The sequence below is a fragment of the Pholcus phalangioides genome, unplaced genomic scaffold, assembly GCF_987345545.1.
Source record: "Pholcus phalangioides strain wild (caught in Gottingen) unplaced genomic scaffold, Ppha-v1.0 ptg000003l_1, whole genome shotgun sequence".
NCBI lineage: Eukaryota > Metazoa > Arthropoda > Arachnida > Araneae > Pholcidae > Pholcus > Pholcus phalangioides.
The window spans coordinates 38,937,880-38,955,943 of NW_028301596.1; the positions used below are offsets into that span (position 1 = coordinate 38,937,880).

The window sequence follows — 18,064 nt, forward strand, 5'->3', positions numbered from 1 at the left end:
GCAGCAAACCTGACGTGAAGTTTGTTTCTGTGTAATGTTTGTTATGTGTAGTGCTGCCAACTCCCATCAATTTTTCCAACTATGCATGAAATGTAATGATTGAATAGCATACCGTTGTAGGCCTGTTGCTCTCGAAGTTGGGAACCACGGAAAACAAACTTCAGCCGACCACCACTGCACTGTGGCGACGGTGGTGATCGGACCCGGGTCCTCGCGATGCGAGTCCGTCACTATGACCACTCGACCACCGCAGCGTCCTTAGGGCAAGGATGGTCAAATCATAGGTGTCAGGTCACCGTGGAAACTAGGTTATCGGTATTTGTGTGGCGAAAACTTTCCTAAATGTGTCTGCTAAATTGGTGTCTAAGGGGGATGCAAAATTTTCGTTAAAACGCTACGTATTTTTTAAGTATTTTTTTTTTGATTTTATCAAGCCCTGCCTTTGGGCAGGTGTATTTGGTGCGACCTCAAGCTAGAGACCTGTCAGTCTCTTCCTTGAGAGGAGAATAATAGTGGAATCCATTGTTGGTATTAATTCCTGGAAAAACATAGTTAGAAATTTTTTTAATTAAAATTTTTAAAGCCTACAATATTAGTAATTTTTACACTTCTTAAGAACAGGCGTTCTTAACCTTCTGTGTTCCTTTTGTGTTTCAGGGATCCCTGCGCCAATAAAACAAACGCCGTGGAGATCCTGTTCCAGAGACCCCTGAGCCCCCTTGTAATGCTGAAGAAGAGGTTTTGTGTACCAGGGATACCTGCGCCAATAAAACGAACACCGTGGAAATCATGTTTCAGAGACCCCTGTGTCCCCTTGAAATGCTGAAGAAAAAGTTGGAGGGTTAAATTTGCGCCAATTCTGATCCTACGCCAAGGGGCAACAGACCCGAACGCCGTGGATCCATTTATGGAAATGCATTCTATAAAACTATGTAAAAATGGTGATTAAATCGTTTTTCATCCCAGCTTACGGACTTTTGAAACCAGGATCTGTTAACATAATTTCGGACCCAAAGGAAATATGAATTTCTGGAGCAACTTTTATGTTGTTTTCTTTGCGGGGTAGAGGTGTATGTAAGAAAACGAGGTATGTGGGCTGTGCCTAAAATACAAAAAGGCAGCCAACTTCGGCGCCCTGAAAATTTGTGAGCAACGTGAACGTGCTCCGTTTGCCCATGCTTGAAACACAGGTCCTGTAAGAATCCCTCATTAACAACCCCTCTTTTAGAAGGGCATTACCATCTTATTACCCGAGACTGTCTCCCATGGGAGGGGGGGGGGGAGCTGATGCCAGGAAATCAATAAAAAAGTTCCAGAATAACGAAATTGGGGAAAGAGTGTGAAAACTCTTGGTTCTTAAAAATGCACTTATATCAATCGATCGGGGTGCTGCCACCATATGTTTATGGGACAAAATTGGTCGAACATACTGAGGGGAGGAACATAAGAGCCGCAACTGGAAGCCGAGGGTTGGATGCCCCGGGCGTCGGATCGGAGGGGGCACTAATTTAACCCTCCAATCTCTCCTTCATAATTATAAGGGGGCGTTTTTCAAAAAGAGTTCTTGCCTCGTCTAACCAAGCATTTAGTTGCATCCCTTGAACATAGTATTAGCTGTGATTTCAGATTCGTGTCCCGGCATTTTAAGGTGGCCGCTTGGAGCCATGTGATAAATATTTGAGTGCTGTGGACGTGTGAAAAGTTTGTAAATCCTTGTCTAAGTCTATTTCAAGGACCTTTGCGCTGTAATGAAGATTTTTAAAATTTTCTTTTGAATTGTTCTTCTTCGTCGTCGTAAAACATTCTATCGATCCCTTTCACGACCCGCGGACCCCCTTCGAAAACCATTTTCCTAGGAGGGGCAACGCTCTCGGATGTGGCGGGAAAAGTGGCATAATCCTAATCGATATTGCGAAATACCGGCAGTTTCAGCGACATGCTTATCTATACGAAGGTATTTAACAGCTGGCTGATGCGAAAATATATTTAGGAAAGAGGAAGAAAATTCAACTGTCCTTGTGGGGAATCGAACCCACATTCTTTCAGTTTCCGGGCAAACGTCCTAGATCACTAGACTACAGAGGCAACGAATATCTCAATCTTTCCTTGGAGCTCGTGTGCACTTAACGGGACGATCGAACCTAACTCAGGCCAAAGCCCATAATTGCTGACACTGCCACCAGATGCGGCCCCTGGCCAAGGAAAGATTGAGATAATCGTTGCCTTTGTAGTCTGGTACTCTAGGACGTTGACCCGGAAAGTGAAAGGACGTGGGTTCGATTCCTCTCAAAGCAGATGAATTTCCTCTCTTTCCTAAATACTTTTCGTATATCTTCGCATCAGCCAGCTGTTAAAAACCTTCGTATATGGATAGCGGAGAGTGACATCATCCTCCGACATGCTTATCTGTATCGTACAAATTCTCAATGAAAATAATTTTTCTTTTTTTAAATGGATTTTCTCAGCTTGAATCCTTTCTTCACCATCGACAGGTACGACTACTACGATGTCACAGATAGGGACTAGATACCAGTCTGCTGCACAAGTCTCCGGCATTGTCATCAACAATAAGGTGTACGGAACATGCAGGTGCACGCCACGTATTAGACAATGGTCTGGACGGAGATTTCCAATAATACATGTGACTGTTCATGAGAGAGGAATGTGGGAGGTAATAGAGTTAATGCCTATAATGGACAAAGCCATTCTGCATTATTTAGCACATTCGCTTCTCTACAGGAGGCTTCTCTATACAGATTATCTGATAATTTCTTTTTTTTTTCTTCTTATATATGCAGAGAAAGCGAAACTTGTGAAAAAATTTTGACAATAGAGCTAGTCGTCAGTCCAGTTCTTTTTTCCCTCACTTCTTTATTCTGTAGGGATTAGCTGCTGGACCACAAAAATACTGTTGTTATTCTGTTTGAATGTGCACAGACTGGTACGTGTTTGGACTCCCCCACTATAAAGTGTGATATTTTGAGGGAAAATGGACTCGTCCAGATGGAAAGTAAGAATTATCTAATTGGAGAAAAATGTAATGTATTCCACGTGACTTTATGACCGTCTGAAAACTGAAAATAATCTTCATTTTAGTCTTGTCATCTTGCGGTTTTCCACGTGCAGCCACGGAGAGTTATTGCACAATCATTTCGCAATTAGATGCTAATGCAACACCGTACAGACATCCGTGATGACCAGTGTTTGTTTCGTGAATCATTGTTGATGACCTGCGCGAATTATTCTTTGTCTTTACGTGTAGTATTTTGCGTTTCCTGTTTTGCGGTGTGGGGGGTTATTATAACACTACGTTGTAAAAGAAGCAAATTTTGGTTGATCTTTTGCCTTAGTTTTACATACAGAGGTCGATGGGCTCGATATAGGCCATTTTCCTATATTATTTCCAGTTTTTTAGCCGTAATTCTTGTATTTAGAAAAACATTTATCTTAAGGGCATGGGGGAAAAAAGGTGATATTAATAATGTATTATTCGTAAATTAAGGTTTTAGTGTCGAAATTTTCATCGTGGTCGCATGTTGAAATGAAATTAGAAATTGTAATTCGAAATTTTAATATTTTATGTATAGTTTTTTTAAAAATCGAAATATGTTTTTTCCTATGTTATATCATTATTATGTTTTCTTTAAAAAAAAGCAAGAGTATTTCAACCTTTCAAACATTGAGGGCTGAATTTAATTCATAAATCCCCCGGGCCAGGTTTATACTGTGTGTGTGCGTGGTATGTAGAATTGTAAGATGGTATTCAAATTCACTTAAGGGCTTGATGTAACTTATATTCTTCCATTAAGTGGGCCGAAAGGGACCGTTTTCAGGGGCCCCGTGTCTAACAGGAGCATTTAATTATTGAAGAATTTTATTTATTCTTAATTGTTTTTCATTAGTTCTGAAACTTCTTTTTTTCATTGATTGCTTCTCTTATTAGTTCTGAAATTATTTTTTATTATGAATTTTCATCAATGCTGAAATTATTTTGCCATTAATTATTTTTCTCATTAATTCCGAAATTATTTCTCATTAACTATGAATTTGCATCAACTCTGGAATCATTTCCCTCATTTATATCTATTTTTCCTATTAATACTGAAGTATTTTTCAAAAATAATTATGAAATTATTTCTTTCATTAAGGTTTTTTCTTGAGCATTTCCGGATTTATGTACGCCTTTTCGTGGGTGGGCCGTGAAAAAAAGGCTTCGAGAGACTCGTACGGGCCGCGGGTAATGCGTTGAAAACACCCCCCCCCCCCAGTTCTGAATTCTTTTTTCATTAATTGTTTCTCTCATTAGTTATGAAACTATTTCTTTATTAATTATCAATTTTCATCATAGCTGGAGTTATTTTTTCATTGATTCTGAAAAATTATTTTTTAATTATTTCTCTTTTAATTCTGAAATTCTTTTTTTAATCAGTTATGAATTTTCATTAATTCTGAAATTATTTTTCATAAATTAATCATAAATTAATTATAAATTTGCGTTAATTCTGAAATTATTTATTATATTTATTTCTCTAATTAGTTCTGAAACATTTTTGAAAAGTAATTATGAAATTATTTCTTTTATTAAGGTTTTGCTTTGAGTATTTCCGGATATATGTATGCCTTTTCTTGGGTGGTCCCCCCCCCAAAAAAAAAAGCTTCGAGAGACTCGTATGGGTCATTCGTTGAAGACCGCTGGTCTTCAGTCCAATGGTGTTGGGATTATTATTATTATTATTATATTTAATATCAATTCACAGAAAAGGGGCCCCCGGAAAATTCTCGTCTAGAACCCCTGTATCATGCCGGATTTTAATGTAAATAAGGAACCCCTTTTTGCCAAAAATTGGGTCTTAAAAATAGGAGGGACTCCTTATACATGGATAATTTCATAAATATGCCTTTTCAACTTTTTTCCAAATTTTAAACTCAAAAAAAATCAGGGAGAGGTTTCTTATACATGTTAAAATACGATATATCATTTCGAAATAACATTGCCTTAACATTTCTATGTGACCTAATGAATACAAATATTGTCTGAGATTGTGATGTTAAAATAATTAAAATGAAAAAGTTATAAAATTCTAATCAAATGACGAAAATAAAAATTCAGGGCTTTAAGATTATTTTTCATTACCATATTCATTACTTATTTTGAGTTGTGCTATATATCATAAAAAGCAGCGATGATTGAAATTAGAAAACAAATTTTCGTGAATAAAATTCGACTTTAGGTTTAAAATTTATGTATGAAGCGTTTCTTTTTAAAAATCTAAATCACATATTTAAATAAAAATATAAAACGTCCTTATTAAAATACAACGTAAAAATGATAAAATACGGTATTTTACCATCTTCACTATGTTTTTTTTTTTCTACTTATCATCATTCGATGTTTCTTCATTCATTTTGTTTTCGTAGTAATTGATAAAATAAATATCAATATATAATTGGTATTTCTATACTATCATAAAATTATCGCATCCAACAATCATCAATTTCTAATTACGGAAAAAAAAAAAAATACAAAAAGTACTGTATATTCTATAATTTTCAGACATTATCTCGTAATATCCGGGAAGTAATCATCGTAGCAGTATTTGCAGTTGTTTTTCTAATTATTTAAATTTTTTCACTGCTACAAATCGCTCAATACATTATACTCCATTTGTATTTTTCTTTTAAAAGAACGAGAAATAAATTGCTTTCGACCAAATTAATCGATAATAGTTTTCCGTTACCAGATGTATTTTATCCATTAAGTCATGTTTATTTGCTTCTTCAATCGATTTAATTGGGCTGTTTCGTAAGCATACATTCGGGTCATTCGATTAGTTGTCGTGGTAGTAGATAAGGGTTCCCGTAATTACTCTGGCGATTTCAGTTAATGTGTTATTTTTTATTATTATTAAAATTGCAGGCCTAAATGAAAATAAATGCTGAAATTATGCAAATAAGAACACATTCCTCTCTATAAATGATTATTAATATCAATTACGTAGTATCGGGTCGCCTGATCAAGTGTTTATTTTCGAGATATTATTCTTTTTTTTTAACACCAACTTATGCGTAATACCCAAATTTCGATTCCTGATTTCATTTAATTTATATTCCTCGCAATACCTTTGTTGTTTGTTTTTTTTTAGATAGCTACATTCAGTCACTTATCGTAACAACAATGATTTTGAAAAATTCATTTTTGGAAAGACATTGTTATCACTCTACACGGAATGACTTTTCATGTGAATGTTTCATAGTGGGCAGTGAGTTTTAAATAAGGTATGGTTGATTAAAATGGGTTTTGTGAAGGGCGAAAGATTCAAAAAATGTGTTTTCAGTGACGCAGATGACCTGAATGGTTCTGCAGAACTATCGAATCTCCCATTTATGTCTTTTACATGACGAATTTGCCACCCCCATTGTTTGAAACCTATTTTATCTAAAGCATTTTCTTCTTTTTGGTCTTCATTATTTTGCGATAAATTTTTGTTTGTTTAAACCTCTCAAGTTTTTGCCCTTTCTTCAACAGCATTGAAGACCTACTTTGCCCAGGCCCGTAGCCAGAAATTTCGTTCTGGTGGGAGAGTACCAGAGTGATAGAGAGAGAGAGAGGGGGAACAATAAATTTGGCCATCTTTTCGGTCATTTTTTCACATTTCGGGGGGGGGGGGAGGCGCGCCCCCCACCCCACCTCGTTGCGGCATTGCTTTGGGCTGTAACAGTAGTCTTTCAATTTAACTTTGTTGATTTCATTTTTGGTTTCTCGGTTCATATTCGCTACTTTACATTATTGAAAATTTACTTGTTGAAACATAATTTTTGTCTCTTTACTATTGTTTAAAACATTTTTTTTTAAATTTGTGTGTGTGTGTGTGAGCAGTGTAAATATATTTTTATCTGCAAAACCATTGTTGATTATTCATTTTTAATCTTCAGCATTTTCCGATACCCATTTTATAATCAAAAATATATTATTTAAAACTCACTAATACAAAACCAAATAAAACTTAAGAAACAAACTTGATTCCCAACAATGCTAAATGAAAATAACTGGATTTGATGATATACACGAATACGAGAGTTTACCGGTGTCAAGTACCTATGTGGGTTTTTAACAGTTGTAAATATAAGAATGAAAACTCGAGAGATTTAAAAAATTCTTCAGGCGAAAATTGATTTAGGAAATAACGACTTTCTAAAATGATAAAGATGAAATGGGTTTCGAACAATGGGGTTCTTAAATTTGTCATCTGTCATATAAGAGACATAAATAGGGTTTGAATACAGCAAATAACCTTAAGAGGTTTTCAACAATGGTAAAGAACTTACGAGAACGGAATAAAACTAATAACCAAAAATAGGATTTCAACTTTGTTACATAGGGTCAAATAAATATTTTAAGTTAGTAGAAAGAAACGTGTTTCGAAAAATGGAAAAGAAACAAATAGATTTTCAACAATGGAAAAAAAACTGATTAAAGAAAAAAGAAATTAATTTATACAATATTATTAGCCGAGAAGACTTATACAGGAGAATGCGTATGAATGTGACAGATATTGTTTTAGGTTTTAGAACGGTCGAATCAACAATAGCCGAAGAGAGATTGTTCCAGTCAACTATGGTATCAGAAAAGCTCTGTGTATCTAAAATAATCACAGTAGAAGCAAAAATAAGTTTTTATTTAATTTTCTGGAGTGGTTCAAGTCTATCGAAAAATGGAAAAGAAACAAATATATATTCAACAATGAAAGAGAAACAAATAGATTTTCAACAATGGAAAAAGAAACTGATTAAAGAAAAAATTATTAATTTGCACAATATTATTAGCCGAGAAGACTTATACAGGAGAATGCGTATGAATGTTAAGCTACATCTCTGATATTACATTTATTACTCTGATTAAACATTTTACAATTACAAAAATTGTTTTCTAACCACGCTAAAGAAAAAAAATTGTTTTTTAATCAATATAAAGACAACAATTTTTCCAACAGTGCTCAGAACATTAATACATCTTAAACAATGCTCCAAACATAAATGTGTTGTTAACAATGTCGAAGACAAGAGTGGGGTCTGGTCAACGCTAAAGACATGGATGGGTTTTCAATAATGAAAAATGCTCCAGACAACAATGATTTCGAAAAATATCAAGACACTAATTTTGTCCAGTTAGTAAAAATCGTGGTGATTGGCCCGAAAAAAGATAAGCTAATTGAGCTATATTGAGTACAAACTATGTTTCAACTTATTATGTTTCTATTAATCGATGATTTGTGATTAACAAAAAATTGACAGTTATAGGGTCCACTAACTTGAGCATCACCAATCGTTTAACAAAATGTTTACAGAAGCTCTCGAAATACTTATTTAAAGTGAATGTTTGTACAGGGAAGGAGGCGAATATAAAACCTTTATAAGTATGTAGTACTGTATATACATAGTATGGCATACTGTATGTGTATGCAACTCCCCCCTTCTTAAAGATTCGGATATCTCCCGTGTGTGTGTACAGTACCTACGGTTGATAGAAGTAATACTATTACAGTTATCGGTTATAACTCTGCCGGTTCCCACAACAGATGGCCCAGAAAACCTACCTGAGGAATGGAAAAAAAAAATTTTTTTTATGGGATTCTTTTTTTTTTTTTTTTTTTTTCAGGGATTCCTTGAGCCTGGTTTGTGTTGAAATTGAATACCGAGCTTCGAAAATGGGATTATTTAGGATTATCCTCCTAGGCTCTGATTGAACATTTTACAAGTTTTATTTTGATCCGTGAGAGTGGTAAAAGGATTAAGATCCATTTCCTTCTCTCTTCACACACACACACTGGGCCCTACGCGGGACCTTAAACTGCAGCTGGAAAATCGCATTGGAAATTGGCTTGAACATATATCCGTCTTTTGTATTCTTCATGTGTGAACACGTGACCGAAAAGTTGCTAGAAATATCGGAGGAATCTTGAGATTTTACGTGGATTTTCTCCGAAATTCTTCGGGAAATTGATGGGTTTCGCGGCTCCCCCAAATTCTGCAGTGGGACCCACAGTCTGTATTCGTAGGTGGTACCCCATGACCGATTTTCCATGCCCCCCCCTCCCCGCAGTGAATTTATCGTGTGAAAAAAAATGAAAAGGATCGGGGTCCGTGAAGCCCTGGAGCTCCGCTCTTTTGGGGATTCATCAATTTCAGACAGTAATGGTTCCGCCCATGACAGGCAACAATGATTTTGCTCAATGTTCCTGACAGGAATGATTTTGCACGAATCTCATGACAACAATGCACAATGATCACGTCATGAGTGATTTCGCATAAATTTTTTGACACTATTAACTTTGCTCAATGCTCATAACAACATTGCACTTCAGTCAATGCTTATGAGCAGGGTTGTCTGAACAGCATCATGGGCCCCCCAGGCATTCTAAGGGCCCCCTTCCCTCTACACGACTGGAAGTGCCACCTACCGATTTACATACTTACTCCGAAAATCATATAGTACCAGGTCTAATTATTATAGAACCGGCCCCCCCCCTCCTCCCGGGCCATGAGTTGAGACAGCCCTGTCCATGAGGATGTCACTTTATTCTCCTTCACCTGGGTCCCTCAAACAAAAATTTAGTGATCACACGTAAAAAATTTTAGGCGGCAATACCAAGTTTTTAGTCGTCATGGTGACCTGGAGCTAGGGATTTGTTAACGTGTCGGTGCTTAAGCTTAATGTAGGAAAAATTTTGATTTCTGAATTAATCTTGGGGTCACTCTGTCCCATTCTACATAATACCATAGGTGCTCGACTCTGTGTATCTGAGTAACCTGCCGCTGGGAAACATTCACGTTTATAATGCTTAAAAATAAACGCTGTATGTTTTTCCTCCACGATCAGATACAAAAAAAAAACATGTATTTCAGACATGTCAAGAAAAAAAAGTCTTTGTATTTTTAAATCTTTCCATATGTGCGGGTGATAAGGATCATTGGTTCTAATGTATTGGTTACAGGCTGTCGATCATTGCCGATACTATCACAATGGCAGGTCGGTTGAAGGGGGGAAAATGAGCATATGTGGGGGATCGATATGGGGAAAAAAAATCCGAGATCATATGCTATCATATTTATATAGAACCGCGCAGTACTTTTTTCAAACGCTTGAATTTATTTAGAGATTTTCCGATGAAACCTACACTTACATGATTGAAAAAAAAATTGGATTTTTTTAATATAATACTTTTTTATATAGTCCTTTTTTTTTGAAAATGCATTGAGGGGAGAGAAATTTTTAGGACATATATATATGCCACTGCCGAAGCTCGAAGTTGGCCACTTCGCGAACTAGGCTTCCCCTAGATCCAGCCAATGTCCGAATTTCGCGCTTTCGCCGGTCCCCATACGTCGATCCCTATATGTATTCCTGTGTATGGATCACTAAAGATATCGATATTAAGATTCCTTTGATCGCTAAGGTTGTCATAGCTAACCATAACAATTATGGCTAATTATAAATGACCATAATTGATCACAAAAATCACGCCAATGCGGCGATGACCTCCGAATCATAGGGATTGATATAATTGGCCAGTTTGGCAGTAACATATATATATACAGTATATAGGTTTTCCCTTAAATGTAGGCATATTTTTAAAAATTATGGAAAATCAAAAAACTGGCGTACCAGTTAGTGGTTTGAACTCTAGACTTGTAAAAAAAAAAGTCGAATTTTTTTTCGAAACACGGGGAAAAAAAGTTAATGTTTTTGTCAATTAAAAACATCTGGATCACAGCAACTTCACAAAATGTGTCTTTTCTACTAGATTCTACATCGCAGTCTTTCAAAGAAGCATAATGATATAACAAAAAGCCTTAGAATTCCATTCCTATTCACAGAAAGAATCTTTAAAAGCTAGTTGCTGATTCCCATCATCTTTTATTTAAAGGGTTCAAATTTGTTCATTATCAGGAAACAAGATTATAATGCCGTGTCCCCTACCGGCGAAAATTCCAACTAATTGTGAAAAAATTCCAACTTTCAAAATCACAATAATATACCATACTCCGCTACTTAAAATTCTCAAACTTTTTATAATTAAAAATTTTTTTTGTTGAATTTATGGAACACCTGGCACCAAACACACATTACGGGAAAATTAAAATATATTTTATATATTTAATTATCTTTATAAAAATAATTAAATTTTTAATGATAAACACGCTATGTTCAAGCGTACTGTCATAAAGCTTCTCCCAGTATGTCAATTACAATACATACAATTACAATACATACAATTACAATACATACAATTACAATACATACAATTACAATACATACAATTACAATACATACAATTACAATACATACAATTACAATACATACAATTACAATACATACAATATAATTACCATACATACGATATAATCATATTACAAAATACAATGCAATTAATATGCCAACTAATTTTTATGATTGAGACTGTCCTGCAAATTAATGGAATAATTACGGACGACTATAAATTTGAAAAAATATGATTTTTTTTTAATCAATTCTGAAGTCGGTTTATTCGACTGGTCGTCTTCAATTGCTTAATAAGATTCTAATGATGACCAGTGCCCTAAAGCAGGGCCGTAACTAGAACTTTTGTGTTATTTTGCCGACGGGGCAAACATGATTTTGCTGCTCCCCCACCACTAAAATTTGATAATTTTATGATAGATACCAAAATTTGCCCCTCCCTCCCCCACTAAATTTTGCCGTAAGAGGCAGTTGCCCCCCCCCCCCCCTCTAGTTCTGGCTCTACCTAAAGTATGGTCATGGAATGTATGTTATCAGGGAAAGGGTGGAAGTTACCCCGAGCGCAAATTTCATGGGGAACGTGAAACACTGTTATTAAATCATCATCATTGACTTTCGCAGTTGAAGGGATGGAAAAATTATAGGAGCTCCCTTCCCTTTGGCTGCCAAGTGGGCGCACGGACAAAAATGATTCTGATGCCCAGTTACGGTCCTGCTTCAGGGACACCACGAAGATCGATGGTTCGTTGCACATACGTTTTAGTTTGGAATCCCCTGCCTTGGGTCCTCACTCTGGACTATCGGTATTTCTTGGCCCTTTTTTTCGCCCATGGCCCCTTTGGATCGTATTTTCTTCTCATGCTTCCCCCCCCCCCCCCAACTCAGGAAGAGACAACTTTTCTACTTACTGAATCGATTTTTCGAGTAAATTTTTTGTGAACAAAAATTTTATAAATAAGATCGATCTCCGCTCATCTGAACTGGAGTTCAAAGAGCTTCAACGTTTTGAATGTTCTGTGCGGCAAGGCTATTACCACCCTCTCCATAAGGTAAAGTTACGCCCTGAGCCTCTGTACTGCTGGGAGTAACAGCTTGAATATTTACATATTTTCTCTTGAAAATTATATTACTAGATGATGTAGTTCATGTAACCCCCCCCCCCACCCCACACACACACTCAAATGGGCATCAGGCCTATTCGAGCAATGCCCAGATAGACCCATGTGTTTTCAGATGACCCTGTTTCTATGGGCAGTGATACGGGTTTTCTCTTCCCCCCGCGAAAATCAGGAGTCTGTCCAGAAGTTTTTGCGGGGTCTTATTTTTGCGAAAATCTCCATTATATTTATGTGAAAAAACAAAGTAATTTTGTAGAAAACGAAACAATCATGCATTAATTTATCACAAGAGAAATGCCTAATTTGTGGTTTCGTTAATTTTTAATTTGTGAACGGTCCGAAAATGGACCCAAATTTCGGCTAAACAGACCCAAGAAAACAAAAAAAAATTCTCCTACCCCAGGCATCTTCAACCCGTTGCTTGCGAGCACCACGGCGCTCTCCTTAAGCATCCAGAGTGCTCGATGCTCGTGTCCGATTTCGTGCTCGCGAGCACTTGATTAACATTCCAATGAAGCACCTCGTACAAATTGCAATCAAGGACCGAAATCATCCTAATTTCATGCATTCCTATGCCAAACTTGCCGCGTGAACATTGCCGTGTATGACAATGGAATACAATTCACTAAAAAAATCTTCACATTTACATTTTTTTTCAGTAGCTCTTTAACGCACCCCCCCCCCCCATAATATCTCAGGGTCACAAATATGTCGACAACCAGGACTTGACAAATTGAAAAAGGATCTAGGTGCCAGAGCAATTTAGTAACTAGATTTAGAAAATTTTAGGCGTCACGGTGACCTGGCACATGGGATTTGCCAAGCCCTGTTGAGAACCATTGCTATAAGTCTCCTTGTTAGATTTTACCAATCTCGACACTAATCACGATCCTATATCAGAGCCTGACAATTCGAATAAAAAATTCGGTTACATAAAAATTTCTCAAGAGAGGCAAGCATATTTTTCATTACCAAACCGGTCCAAAATATTATTTTTCACTTTCCCGGGACATGGAGACCCCCCCCCCCCCCTCTTTCCATGTTGGCTGATACGCTTACGAAAATTCCGAAAATTTGGCATTGTCCTCTGACCCGAAAATTTAGTAATAACACCTGGAAAATTTTAGGCGCAAGTGCAATTTTTTTTAGTCGCCATGATGACTTGGTGCTCGGACTTCGTCAAGCCCCGCGTCCTATGTTACTATCCTCACGTAAAAGGTTGGAGTCCTTATTAACGAAGAAACCCATAATTACTATCAGAATCTGCAAAAAATATATAATATCTCCAAAAACCATAGTAAATATCACTATGCAAGCCTAATTTTTTTAATACACACGTTCAACAGAATGGTAATTTGCAAAATCCGACTGTAGTTCCGCTACGATAATAGTCCTGAATACGAACAAAAAAAAAGAAGAACTATTTAAAAAAAAGAAAGGATGAATGGAACCTGCAAACGGAACATGACCCTACGTAGGAAAAAAAAAATTATAATAAAAACGGGGGAAGAGATGAAGATTTGTAGGAGAAAAGAACTCACCTTATATATAAGGAGAGAGAACTTCTTAGTTCACACGCTGGGAACCTAACCAAAACAACCTATAGGTACAGGATACAGGGGCGCACACACACACATAACGCCACTCAGCAATAAAGAGAAAAGAACCTTTTTTTCTTGTATTTTCCTGGGATTTTTATATATCAGAGAGGTAAAGAATTCTCCCCCCCCCCCCTCCATTTTTATCAATGAGGAGGAGAAATAGGGATTTTTCCAGTCTAATTCGCAAATGGTAAAGCCCTACGAAAAAATCCTTATAAGGTAAAGGACAAAAAAAAAAAATTTATATATACCTGTCGGAAAAACGAAAACATGCGAACTAGTGTTAGGATTCAAAAATGGAGGATCAAGGTAAAAAGAGAGAGAGAGAGAAAAAAACTAGATTATACGCTATTTTCAGTATAAGGGACTTTCACCCGCGAGAGAAAAAAATACATAATATATATTATGGGGGGGCTTTCGCTATTGTGTATTGTGACCGGAAACTTTCGCAATGATCGAGGAAAGAATTAAATAGAATATACGGAGTTTTGTGTGGTGGAGAAAAAAAAAAACTTCTATATATGGTACTGTATGTGTGGTGTGTGTGTGTGCGCTGGAGCTGTGCACCGTGACCACAGTTTTTTATTGCATTTTTACGATTTTAAAGTTGTTAAAAAAATTTTCCGGAGACGACATTGTAGAGGAAATGTCTTCTTTTGAGACATATGTTTCTAGGAAATATGGTTATTTTAGTGTGGGAAAAAAATTTGGTTTCGATTTTTATACGTGTGTGTGAAAATTTGTCGATTTTCCAATTTTTTGGAATGAAATGGTTATAAAAATATTTATGATTCTCGGAATTCTTTTAATTTTTTTGAACCGTTTGTTGGAGTCGTACACGGAGTAGTGGGGACCGGGTGACATAAAAATACGCGAGTTTTTGTCCTTTTATACCTCCTAGATCAGGGATGGACAAATCCCGGGTGGCAGGTAGCAATGGCGACTAAAAAAAAAATTCGTATTGGCTCCTAACATTTTCCTTCCGTAGTTAATAAATAGCGGGCTGAGAGCAGCTCAAAATGTTTGGAATTTATAGCAGCATATTTGCCAACGTGAAAGGGTCACTATGCCGTGAAAAAGTCAAAAGAAACATTATTTTAGACATTTTTCTTCGGATAGAAAAAGAAAAATTGGCGCTTAGAATTTTTTTCTGGGAGGAAAGGGCCTAGATTTATTTTTTTGGGTTCGCCCTGAACGGTTCGTTCCAGCCCTGCTTTGGATTAATTATGATAAGTAAACATCTAGGGCAGTGGTTCTCAAACTTTTGGCTGCAGCTCGTGGCTGCCTTGCCCATTTCTTGGTTCATCTGCGGCTGCCCAGAAAATACTTTGGTATATGTATTTCCATATAATCAGGGCCGCAACTACGGGGGTGCAGGCGGGTCTGGTGCCCCGGGGGCCGAACCATAGTGGGCGTAGCTTTTACCAATTAACCCCTCCTTCAGCCAAAAAAGTCAGGGCACCAAAATGCGCTCTTTGCCCCGGCTGACCAGGCTGGATTGCAAACCTAGTTGCGGCCCTGCATATAATAGATAGATAGATAGAACCGCTCACATCCCCGGACCGATGCGAAGCACATTACTTCCGTTACCTCAAAAGAGGCAGAGTTGTGTCGGAAAAAGCAAAGATTTAATATCGGTGGCTCCCCTTGTATCGAATCACACGTGTCGTTCTCCCCATGATGATAGCCATCAACCAGGGCCGTCTTAAGAGTGTCATGGGCCCCCGGGCCAAGTGGTTTTTGTGAGGCCCTACCTGATAAATTCTAGTAAATTTTAATCAGATCTCATTTTTATGAGGCCCCTCCACTCTTGAGGCCCCCGGGCCGTGCCCGGGTGGGCCCATGCGTTAAGACGGCACTGCCATCAACTCGATGCAACATAGAAGCCATTTGACTAAAATGGATAGCTGAACCCAATGACTATTGAGAAAAATTGCACGTGCGCCCAGTGGCACATAAGGGCTGGAAACCGCAGCCTGAGATTTCGAAAGAAGTGTGAAAAAGACTTGTGGGCAAGTAAGAAGAAGTGGCATGTTGATGTGGGAGAGATTTGACAATAGTCTAAATACAAAATGTATACAAAATACTGTAATATACTCGTGTATAAGTCGAGTTTTTTTGTGGAAAAATTCGTTCCCCCAAGTGGGAGGGAGGGGGGTCGGCCGGCTTATACTCTGGTCAGTTTTTGATGAGAAAACGTCGACCCCCCGCAATCAGTAGTCATTTTTGTAGCAGTGTTCGAGAAGGTATGGGACATGTTCAAACCCCACAGAACCGATAATGTCAAAGCCGAGGCAAAGAAATCGAAGACATCATTGGTTAGTGGTGGCTAACGTCGATTGTACAGCCTTTAGATGTGAGCATCAACAAGCCTCTCAAAGACTATTTGAGGAATTTGTGGATCGAATGTGGAGTTCAGATAATGAACTATACAAAAAGTGGTGCCTTGAAGAAACCTGACATTGGCCTAGTGTGCCAATGGGTACATGAGGCGTGGAATTCTGTTTCCACCGAAATTATCATCCGATCCTTCAAAAAGTGTTGCATCAGCAATGCGATGGACGGAACTGAAGATGATATCCTCTTTGAAAATGACAATGATGGTGACAGCCCAGATGAAGATAGAAACGAAGATGCCGCACTCTATGATGATCTGATGGATTACTATGAGCTTGGAGATTCAGAAGAAACGGATTAAAAAGTTAGTCAAAAAGGAGTCATTTTCTATTGTAAATTTTCGTAATCATGAAATTTTGCATGAAAAAATATGAGATTTTTTTTTGGGGTCGGCTTATACACGGGTTTTCAATTTATTGCGGTTTTGGTGGTCCTAAAGTGGGGGGGGGGGGTCCAGCTTACACACGAGTATATACGGTATATATACAGCGCCTCCACTGTGACAGGAAACGAAGAAACAGCCTCCGTACACAGTGCTGGGGGCAGTTCGTTTCCCTTTCCTTTAACGGATGTATATATTGCATAGTCATGCAATATATACACACACAGAGCCTCAATTGCACATTTGAATTACTCCCATATATTATTTTTTACATTAGAAAACTTTCTTTTTTTTATACTACAGGGGTTCCATAATTAAAAGATCCTATTTTAAAGTAGCCTACAGAGGCGAAACCAATCATGAGAAAATTGTGAAATTTTGTGAACGACTTCATGAAGTGATGGGAATTTGTTTCGGGGAGAAAAATTAGTTGCACATGTCGCCACCAGAGGACGTCTTATTAAGAAATGGCACATTTAGGCAAACGTTTACAATTTTAGCAATTGTTAAACTTTTAAAATTGTTACTGCAGCAAAACATGTTCCACATGATAGCCATCATTTTCAGATACCATGTGAAATCGCAAGATGGCATGTTCCACAACCGACCGAAGTGTGTGCGGGGAGATATTCTGCACGTGACGTGAAACGCTGCCTTTAAGTTCTTGGATTGTCACGACTTACCAGACGTTTCACATGTCTCCAAAGCCAAAAATCGCTTGAATTAAGGTCTGGAGAGGCCATAGATTAGAGAAGTGCCGGCTGATGACACATTCTTCTGTGAAATGCGTTTTAAGAACATTCTTAACACGGACAGTGCAATGTGTGGAGGAGCTCCGTCTTGCATAAAGATTGTGTCTGCAAGGCAGTGACGTGCTTGCAGAGCCGGAACAATTTCGTTCTGTAACAGCAATGCATATCGCTTCCCGGTGATCGAACATGTCACTGGACCTGTAGAACGTAACTCTTCGTAGAAGTAAGAACCGAGAAGTGAATCCACACCATACCTTCACTTTTGGTGAATGCAACGGAGCCTCTAAGATAACGTGCGGATTTTCTTATTCCCAAATTTGGCAGTTGCGAGTATTGACTGCACCATCGAAGTGTAAATGCGCTTCGTCTGTCCAGATAATATTCCAAGGCTATTCTGAAGTGGCCCCAACGCGAGCTAGAAACTGCAGTGAGAACCGGAGTCGAGCGTCATAATCATGTGGAAGCAACCGCTGCACAAGTGAACGTTTGTACGGATAATATGGGAAGATATTCCGCATGATCTTATGGGCAGTTGA

The 18,064-nt window shown here is 37.7% G+C and overlaps 1 protein-coding gene across 2 annotated transcripts in view; it reads left to right on the top strand.

Moving 5' to 3' along the window:
• Positions 1–18,064, top strand: part of LOC149088516 (uncharacterized) — a 59,629-nt gene that overhangs the window by 11,508 nt on the left and 30,057 nt on the right. The window contains exon 1 of one of the 2 annotated variants that reach the window (XM_089248046.1): positions 2,935–3,010. The exons of the other annotated variant lie outside the window; for it this stretch is intronic. Coding sequence (XP_089104172.1) covers positions 2,990–3,010 — 21 coding nt within the window. The 5' untranslated portion in view covers positions 2,935–2,989. Of the gene's footprint in view, positions 1–2,934; positions 3,011–18,064 lie in introns of those variants that run through there. 2 annotated transcript variants of the gene reach the window in all.